The sequence below is a fragment of the Brugia malayi genome, assembly GCF_000002995.4.
Source record: "Brugia malayi strain FR3 genome assembly, contig: Bm_v4_Chr1_scaffold_001, whole genome shotgun sequence".
In the NCBI taxonomy this organism is placed as follows: Eukaryota; Metazoa; Nematoda; class Chromadorea; order Rhabditida; family Onchocercidae; genus Brugia; species Brugia malayi.
The window spans coordinates 1,200,820-1,211,739 of NW_025062475.1; the positions used below are offsets into that span (position 1 = coordinate 1,200,820).

The 10,920-nt window shown below is 21.0% G+C and overlaps 1 protein-coding gene across 1 annotated transcript; it reads left to right on the top strand.

Annotated features, from left to right (window-relative positions):
* Positions 1–1,134: 1,134 nt before the first annotated feature.
* On the top strand, positions 1,135–10,859 carry Bm8690 (Uncharacterized protein; the record flags this gene model as incomplete). The annotated part of the gene is made up of 6 exons (XM_043076175.1): positions 1,135–1,197; positions 6,450–6,532; positions 9,001–9,210; positions 9,459–9,594; positions 10,116–10,280; positions 10,716–10,859. 6 exons carry the CDS (start codon positions 1,135–1,137, stop codon positions 10,857–10,859), a joined length of 801 nt encoding a protein of 266 aa, XP_042932109.1.
* Positions 10,860–10,920: the final 61 nt, after the last annotated feature.

Sequence of the window (10,920 nt, forward strand, 5' to 3'; positions counted from 1 at the left end):
TTAAATTATTCATTAAATAAAAATTATATATTTTTTCTATTAATTTTTAATTATTTCTATCGAAAAAATTCAAATGGATATGATAAAGAAAATAATAATTTAAAAGGAATAAATTTAAAAGAAAAAAAAGAAAACATTTATGAATGAATAAGAAATAGCGATGACAAATAAATGCTATTTATAATTTGAATTTATATTTTGTTGCAATTATATAATTATTATTTATAATTTATGAAACAGAAAAGGGAATGAAAGAAAGGTAAAAGTATTTAAAAAATAATTTTATTACTTTTTGTTTCAATAATTTTTGACTTCGTTTTATTAGTAATCATATTGTTTTCAGTAATTTTTTTATCTTTTTACTTTTTTTTTTTTGCATATTTATTTTAGAGAAAGTAAAAGTTATATTTTTAAATATTTATTAATGCTATATGAATAAATACATTACACACATTTATTAGTGAATGGTTTATGAAATGAAACGTAAAAAAGTGAAAAACGTGAACGAAATCGGATCATTCACCAGTTGGAGACACGTATGATTATTTGATTATTCCCATTTACTTACTATTACTATCACTGATAAATCTTATTACTACTACTATTACTATCACTGATAATCTTATTACTACTATTATTATTATCACTGATAATCTTATTACTACTACCATTACTATCACTAATAAACCTTCCATTGTTATATCACAATTATCATAATCAGTTCAGTGCACAATTATTGTTACAGAATAATTTCATAAAATCTAATTCAATTATCATGCTTTTCTCTCCTCGTACTTTTTATCATTTTTACCTTTTGATAAAGAAAGCATTGTTATCACTTTCCTTTCTAATTCCATTATCAGCACTATCTCTCTCTTTCTCTCTCTCTCTCTCTCCCTTAGAAATCATCCTATCATTAACAAACTTACCCACAACAAACTTTTTTCTCGCCTAACTCCGCCCTACTTCAAAGACACCAACCGACTTAAATTATTAGAAATAGTGGCCACACCTTCACGATAACCGCCCATATCAGTCGTATGAGTATACCTTGTCACCCATTGTTTATTTCATCACTCAATCAGTAACTTTAACACTATCAATACTTCAAGCTTATCATATCAGGATACTAGCATGAATAATCTATCAAATTTGGTTAAGGCCAAATCTTCCAGATCACAATCACAGCCACATCAGGTTGTCATTATTGCTTTATTTATGCATTTTTAATCCCTCTAATTATTCTTTTTTAATTCATAATTTATCATAAAAATTCATTTATAATCGTGCAAATTACTTTCTTTGAAAAAAAAATTTCTTTGTTTAAAAAATTAAAAAAAAAAAGTACTTTTATATTTCAAATTAACATTCAAATTAACGTTAAAAGAAGCAAATGGATAGGTAAAGAAGGAAAAAACTGTGAATTTATTTTCTTTTTTTCCCACTAATATAATTGAATAATAATATTTTATATCTAATAACTTAATTAATAATTTATTCTATTTTAATATTTGATAATGTATTTGGCTTTTTTATGCCAAATTTTACTCAAATAATTCTGTAAAATGCTTCTTCTAATTTGCATAATTATTTCCAGAAAATACTTAAAAGTAAGAGTAATTGGAGTAAATTCATTCATACTGTATTGTTGAGGTATATATAAAAGTTAATTTGATGAAATTCCGAATTAAAAAAAAAAAATTGAAACTTTTTATTTTCAAATTGTAAATCTTTTTTTTTTTGGTTTTTTTTAATATTTTAAATTTACCTTGCACATATTAAAACAAAAACAAGCAAAATGGAGTAAGAAAAAATTTTTTAAAAAAAGTTTTTTTTTTTTATTTATTCTATCTATTTCTCATAATAAAATGTTCAATTAAATATTATTAAACGAAGAATTTAAATGTTTTTAATCATTTTAAAACTTTTTTTTTTTACAATTTCCAGATAAGAATTACACAAAATAATCATTTTATTGTATTCTTAGTTAGTCATTTTTATAATTACTTTATTTTTTAATTTTTAAAAAGATTAATTTTTAATTTCTAACTAATTGCATTCATTGCAAAATAATTTATAAGTTGAAAAAAAAAGAAAAAAAAAAACAATTTTAGCATCAAAAATTTGATAGTATAAAAATATTTCATAAATATTTGGCAAATATCAAATGTGAAATAAATAAAATTTAAATATTAACCTAATAAGCTGTTTTTATTTTCAGCTATTTAAAGTAATTTAAAGATATTTGTTAGACTTTATTCAATATTCAGTTATGAATGTGTAATGCAAATGTATAAAACCTAAATTTTTTTATTTCTTGAAATATTATTAAATAAAAAGTAAATTTGAACTAATAATATAGATATTTCCTTTTAATCTTTTTAATCATGGTATTCTTATCATTATTTTATCACAATAATTCTATTAAATTACAATTTATTATTTTTAAAAATCAAAGTACAATTAACATTTTTATATGCATTTAATCCATTACGTTTCAATTAATTTAATTTCAATTCATTTTTGAAATTTCAATTGCATTTCATCCATTTTTTGATTAATTCGCATTTTACATTTTAGTCTGAGATAAACAATCAATATTGAAATTGTGAGTAATAAAAGTTATAAATTTTGTTGAAAAGTCTCGACAGTATTTATTTGTTGTTTATTTCTCGCAAAACAACTTTTAAATAAAAATCATATGGAAAATTTCCTAATTTTCATTCCTCATAACTACCAAACAAAATTTTGCAAAAAAAAAATATAATTACTATTTTATCAGTAATCATATAATATTAATTATTTCATTACTAATTATAATTTTTATTAGATTGCCAAATTAGTTAATTAATGATAATTAGTTTGTTGTAACTCTCAAAATTGTTTGTTTTTTTAATGGTACATTAAATGAAAAAAAAAGCAAACAATTATTTAGTAATTAATTTTTCCGATAAAAAATTTGTTACCTATTTTTTTTTTTTAAATTTAATATTATAGTATTTATTAATGCTTAGAAAAAAAAATTTTTTTCTTACTTTTTTTTTATTTTTTCTTTCTTCTAAAATTACATTCAGTGGGAATTTAAAATTCACAGTTAAAAATGAGGCATAAAAGAATTTATGATTTTGGTTTAATTTCTTCTTTAAAATAACAATGCAGGTTGTAAGTAAATAAATTTTTGTATGAATTTACTAATTGTAATTTAATCACTTTTTATTTACTTATTATCACGTAAGTATTTCACGTAAGTTAAATTCATTTTACAGTTCATTTCCACTAGTTATTTGACGAGAAAGACAAATGTGTGCAAAAATATGTCTAACTTCGTCACTTTTAAAAAAGTTTCAAGAATTGAGGAATTTGATTCCCTCTCTCTCTCTCTCTCCCTTCCTCCCTCTCTCTCTCTCTCTCTTTCTCTTCTCTTTTCTCTCTGAAAATTACGAGAAAGAAAATTCCCCAAAGATTTTTTTCCACATCATTAGATGAAATGATAATGTCAGTTAGTTAGTTAGTTAGTGCCATGAAAAATCAATAGTTTCATTTTTCATTTCATATTCAATTTCATTTTATCATTCCTTATTTGTTGATGAAAATACAAAATTGAAATAAATAAAATTTATGGTCAGAACTTTTAATTTTAATTGTAATTTTAATTAATATATCTCATTAATAAATTCACAAAAAAAAAAAATTACGAATGAAACTTAAATAAAGGTTAAAATTTATGTGAGATTTTAAAAAAAAGAAAGAAGAATTTAATAAAATGCTTTTTTCTTTTTTTTTTTTGAACAAACAATTAAAATTGAATAGCTAAAATTTATTCCATATCGTAATTCTGTCTTATAAAGATTTATTGGCTATTTATTTATATTGAAAAACTATTTTTACTTAATGATAGAATATTGATTTGACAGATAATATTTATATCAATGCTAAAATATTTCACAGAGAAAACTTTTGATCTTAAAAAAATTTTATTTTTACCTTTTTTTTTTTTTTTTTTTTTTTTTTTTTTTGTTGGTATGTAAGAATGATTGAATAATAATTTAATTAGTGACAAAAAAAAATTGTAATTGAATTTTACTTCTTTCAATTTTTTTTTTTTTTGATTTGAGGAAAAATGAAATAAAATAAAAATACAACAAAGAATTTTAAAAAATTTTTTCTTTTATTTATTTAACTTTAGACATTTACTATATAATATTAAGCGCAAATGTTTTAAGATAGAAAATGAAATTTTTGCTGTTGATTTTTTGAATGAAATTTTATTTCAGTTCAAATCAAAACAAACAAATATTTTCTTTTTGTTTATTATACTTGCAAATTAAATATGTAATCTGTACGAGAAATTGCAAAGTTTTTTGAAATTATTTGAAATTATTCTCGGAAGAGAATTAAATATTATTTGGATTTGTTGTTTTCTTCACTTATTTTTTTTTTTTGATAATTATTGAAAAAGAAAGCAATGTTATATTCTGCCACATAATTTTGTTTGAAAAAAAAAATGAATGTTTCGAGAAATAAGGTGAGATGAGAAATAAAACAAACCAAATGAAATTGACTGACTGATAATGATGGTAATGACTAGTAATAATAATAATAATAATAATAATAATAATAATAGCACATTAATAATGATAACAACAATAATAGTAATAATAATAATAACATAATAGAAATGATTAATAATAATGGTAATAATAATAATAATATAATAGCAATGAATAACAATAATAATAGCATATTAGCAATGATTAATAATGATAACAGTAATAATAGTAATAGTAATAATAATAACATAATAGCAATGATTAATAATGATAATAATAATAATGGCAATAATAAAAACTAATAATAATGGTAATAACAATAGCAATGACTAACAATAATAATAATAACATAATAGCAATGACTAATAATAATAGTAGTAAAATTAATAATAATAATAATAACAAATAAAAATGACTGAATAATATAAAATAATATAATAACGACTAATAATAGTGATAATAATGACAACAACAATGATAATAATAATAATAAGCATAAGCAAATTCCATTATAATTAGTTGTATAATTTAACAAATGCATAATTTGCACTTTGAATTTTGAAGTTTAATTACGAATATTATCTTTTTTAGCAGAAAAAAAATATTTTTTTTTTTGCTTTCAAATAAAAAATGATTAGTATAATTAATGTTTGATGGGTGAAAAATTTTTAACATAAAATGAAAATTGCATAGCTATGAAAAATTTTGCAAATCTTTTAAGTAAGGAAAGAAACAAAAGGAAGACCATATCAAAATATCGTGTAATGATGATGCATTTTAAAAAAAAGATGAAATTGTCGAAATAGAAAAGAGAAAAGATGAAAGAGAACGAGAAAGAAAGAGAAAAAGATAAAAAGTTTAGAAAAGAAAGTGGAACATTTTATTTTTTGATGTAGAATTAATTATTAACAAAACTTTAGAGCGAAACAAAATGGCAAATTTAATAAGCTTTAAAAATGCAACCATTGAAGCTATCAAATTGTTTGTTTAAGAAATGAAATTTTTGTTTTACTTTAAATTTGACTTCTAAAAGACAAAATTTAAAAATAAAATTTTAAGTGGAATCAATAAATGAATTATATGAGATAAAAAAAAGATATTTTAAAGTTTTACAAACAATCAAAAAATATTTTAAATGAAATTTTGATGCTAACATAAAAAAATATTCACATTACATTATAAATGCGCGCATCTTTTCGTCTTTTTTAGTTAATTTTTCATTAGTAAAATTTTATTTTAATTTTATTATATTATCAAAAATTAGCAAATGGAAGATTAATTGTATGTCAATGATAATTGAACAATTAAAAATTTAATAATTCATATTTGTTTAATGAAACATTCATGAATTAACAATTCATTTATCATATTCTTTTTAAATTTTTGAAAAATGTTCAAAATATATTTTCATTGAAAATGAATAATTCAAATGTTAAAATTAAATCGAAAAATTATGAATGAAAAAATGCTATGTTAATTATTAAACATAACAAATTTCCCAATTAAACCTTTTTTTTTTTTTTCAACATGTACAAATTAAATGATTTTAATAATATTTTATAGTTTAAATTTTTTTTTTCAACATACACAAATTAATTAAATTATAATAATGTTTAAATTTTATTTAATATTCAAAATTTCAAATTTTTTACCATTTTAATTTTTTTTTTTTTTTTTTTTTGCAAATAATATTTTGAACTTTTTTTTTTTTTGATTTATTGCATGGATAGTTCATTTTCTTCATTTCATGATTTATTATTTTAGATAGTTTTTCTTTTTTTTTTTTTTTTTTTCGATTCTTTGATTTATTACATGGATAGTCATTTTTGTTTGAATTTGAGTGCAATAGAATAAAAATGAGATTTATTTTATGCCATAGAGAGTTTCAAATATTTTCAGAATAACGATGAACGTGTACAAGTCAGACGTATATCATTGGCTGAATTTACGGGACTCGAAAGTTACGTTAGTGAAAAAAAAAAGTAAACAATATTTTCATTTTTTTGTTTTTTTTTTTTTTTTACCTTTAATTAATTTTTGAAAAGGTAAGCAAAATAATGAAAATTTTATGCAACACACCCACACACATACATGTGAGAATAATTTCTACAATTTTTTACAGTTTTTGAAATAATTTAAAATATTTGAATGATTTTTGAATACATTTTGTAAAATAAAATAGTAAAAAAATATATATATATACTGATACATTTTATTAAAAAAAAAAAACTTTTAGTACAGAAAGTATTGGTTAATTACTTACTTACTTATTTACTTTATTTGTTAAATGCTTTAAAAAAAAAAAAAAAAAAAAAAAAAAAAGGTTAAATAAATTTTTGAAAATGATGAAAATCAAATTTGTTACCAATCAAATTTCAAGTGTCTGAAGAAAAAAGGAAGAAATTTTAAATGATCAAAAGTAAGGAAATAATAAAATTGCAAACAATATGGACTAAAAAATAATAATTGTAACAATTGTGTCACTTTTAGTTATAATGAAAGATAAATTAAACTGAAATTATAATTTTAAACAAATTGAAAGAAATTAGTATTATTACTAAGTAATAAAAAAATTATAATAAATTTAAAAAATAATATTAAAGCATGCAAAAAAAGAAAAAAAAAAACAAGTAAAACTGAATTAGTGATTAATTATCAGTTTATTTTCTATAAGTTATCTTGTTAAAGTAAATTTTGATATGCAGATATATATACTTTTTAAATGATCGATTATTATCATTTATCAATTGATCAAATCATAAATAAACAAAATTGTTTACTAATGACTTATAATTTTAGTAACATTTTAACGAATTCGTTAATGAGTAAATGTATGCATGCATGCAAAGTGATGACTGCATTTTTGATTAACTTTTACTACTTTTCTTACTTTTTGTTTATCATTAATTATTAAGTTACTAATTGAACCTCAATTAGATAAATGATGAATTTACTCTGTAAAATTTTTAACATAATATCTGCATTGCATAATTCTTGAATTATTGTTAATTGATTCGATCTTTAATTTAAAATAAAAGATAAATTATAAAATTTTTTAAACAAAATTATAAAAAAAAAAAACGATTAACTTCTATTAGACAATCATATTATTATTTTATTACGATTATACAATTTATTTGATTACATTAATTATAATTTTCTTATTCCAAAATAAAATTTGGACTATTGATGGTTATCACTGTAAAATCATTTTCATCAAAAGAAATTTCTATTTTTTTTTTTAAAATTTCTTTTTTTTTTTCTTTATCGGAGTTTATCAGACTTATTTGATAATAAACAAAAGCTTCATATATTTATAGGAAAATGTTGAACTCAGTTGAACTGAAATAACAAAGTGTAAACATTCAGAACTTAATTGAACTGAAATAACAAAGAGTAAACATTCAGAACTTAATTGAACTGAAATAACAAAGAGTAAACATTCAGAACTTAATTGAACTGAAATAACAAAGAGAAAACAATCAGAACTAATTGGTTGTTATTATTGGAGATAATTTCATTTTTAATAGTTGGAGAATAATTATTTTTATTGATTTGTTATTTTTGCATTTTTGGTGTTTGGCTTTTTTATGATAGCTTATGAGTTTAACAATGATTGTTTACTTTGATGTATAAAACATTAACGTAAGTTCAAAAAATTATATGAGAATGACACTGAGACCATATGATAAAATTACTTGCAGCATATTTTTTAAATTATCTATGTAATATCAGTAAAATTTAAAAGAAAAAAATAAATATCTTAATTACTTTTAATTACGAAAAAAAGGTAACTGAGAATTAAAAATGATACTAAAATTTGCATTAAGCTGAAGAAATTAGCTTTTTAAAATTAATGTAAACAAGATGCATTTCATTTTTATGATTAAACGAAATTTATCCAACTTTTTTTCGGCATTTAGCTGAAATTTATTCGATTTTTTGATTATAATTGAAGTAGTATCATGAATAAATTAAGAACTGATAAATTAGACATTTCATATAATTTTCACATTATAGTAACATTCGCGTTATCATTTCACTATCAACTAGAATTGTATCATTATTATGTATTTTTGTTAATATAGCTAATTAGCATATTATTCAATGTTATTTATAATTATTGTAATATTATTTTAAATTTGTATTATTATCATTACAACAATTATCAATCCTTTATTGTTATTTAATTGTTTCCATGTTAGATTACATTAAAATTTCAATTATAGTTAGTTGTTTACCTTTTATCTTAAATTTACTTGCTAATAATTTATTACGAACAAACAGAATTTATAATTTACGCAGTATTTTTCCTCATTTACAAATCAGAATTATTGCTTACATTGCTTTTAAAATAATGTTTGCTTTCTTTTTTTTTCAACCTATTTTGTTTATTTATCGTTTTTTTCTTCTAAGTTTTAAAAGTTTTCAATATTAGAGTTACTTTCAGGCAACAAGATTCGATGTCACCGGAAACAAACATAGATTTTCAGAAAAATTGTCAATCATCAGTAAGTCTAATTGATACATACAGTAATCGACGTCGTCCAATTGTTAGTAATACTTTTGATGATATCAAATGCACCGAACTACGAAAAGTACCCGAAAATGAGTTAACAAATAAGCCAGAGCAGATCAATTTTCATGACATTAGTGAAAGGTTAGAAGTTATTTTTAAAAATACAATTGTTATAAGAATTTTTTAATTTGCTTTTTTTTTTTTTTTTTTTTTTTTGGTATTTCTACAGTTTAAAAATCAGAGAAAAAAAAAAGAAAAAACTGATTAAAGAAAATTTTGGAAAATTTTTAAAATAAAGCTTTTAAACAAATTTTACCAATAATTTAGCACATGTAATGCAAAATTGAAGATTTCAAATTTCAGAAAAAAAAGTGTTAAATATTTTTTAGAGTGGAAAATTTACGAAAACAACTTGAAAAAGCAATGAATGATTTGCCGAATCAATCACCAAGAAAATCGTTTGATTCCGAAAATGAAAAAACTGAACTATTAAAGGAAAGTCGAAAACTTGCTGGAGCTTGTAAAGTTTGTTTTGTTATTTTTAACAATTACGGATTTGGAGAAGAATAAAATAAAGGAATTAAATAAACTTTGTAAAATTTTTGACAAAAAAAAAAATTTTAGTCATTAAGATTTATCTTTTGAATTTTAACATCTAAAGTCTTCAATACCTTATCAATATCACGAAACTAAAACAATCCAAATTTTATCAGGTAAGAAGCATATCCTAGAGGTAATAAAGTTTATATAGTTTCTAATAGATAAAAGTTGGAGATGTTTAAGTATTTGTAATGTACTATGAAATCAAACTTGTTGAAAGCAATAGTACAGTTTCAGAAGATTATTCTATAGTGAGAAATCTTCACTGCAATTTTCTTCTTAATTTTATAGACTGAAGCTTAAACTGATGAAAATTTCTAGAATTAGCTTAAGTATACCGTTTCTTATTTCCATATAATCTACCGTATCATTACCATATGAACAAATGTATGCTGGGTTCACATACGGTATAAATACGGTAATGTAAATACAGTATACAATTTTAGACAATGCTGCTTGAAATAAACGATATGGGAAATGGAAAATATTGGTCACAAATTATTGATGAAGTATTGGAAGCAGCTGAAGCAGTAACACATATAACGGAACGAATGATTCAAAAATCAAATTCGATCTTTCAAGCACAATTAATGACCACAAAAACTGAACAGGTCAATAAGAGATGAATGATAAAAAATGCTCTTTTTAATTTTAGATTATTCTAGAATTAACCAATTACTAATCTGTAATTACTGTTAGGATGCAAGTATCTGTCAAAATTTTAGTCTGAAGAATTGCAAAAGATAGATGAAAAATATGCTATAATTCTCACTTTTTTTTCTCTCTCTCTTTATTATTGAATTAATTTGAATATCAACTCAAAAACTGCCACAATAAATATTATAATATCATTTATTATGTTACTATTACAAACATTTACGTGAAATAATTTTAATCATTTGTATAGTATTTAAATACTGCCCGTCCAATAATTTGATTAAAAATTGAGTTATTTTTGTTTTAGACGAAAATATGTCCAAGTTATTACATTAATTTCGATATAATCTTTTTTACAAAATTTATTTAGATGGAATAAATTGTTGCAGATGCTTAAATCACTTGTGGAGGTATTACAAAGTATCGAAAAGGCACAAGCAAAAGATGGTGACAGCATGAAATTGTTGACAGCACGAAGTACAACATTAACAGCAAACGTAAGACAATTGCTGTCAACTGTATCACATGTATAAATTACACATCCTGTGCATCTTGTTTATTCCTATAAAATTTGTAGATAGAAATAAAGTTTGT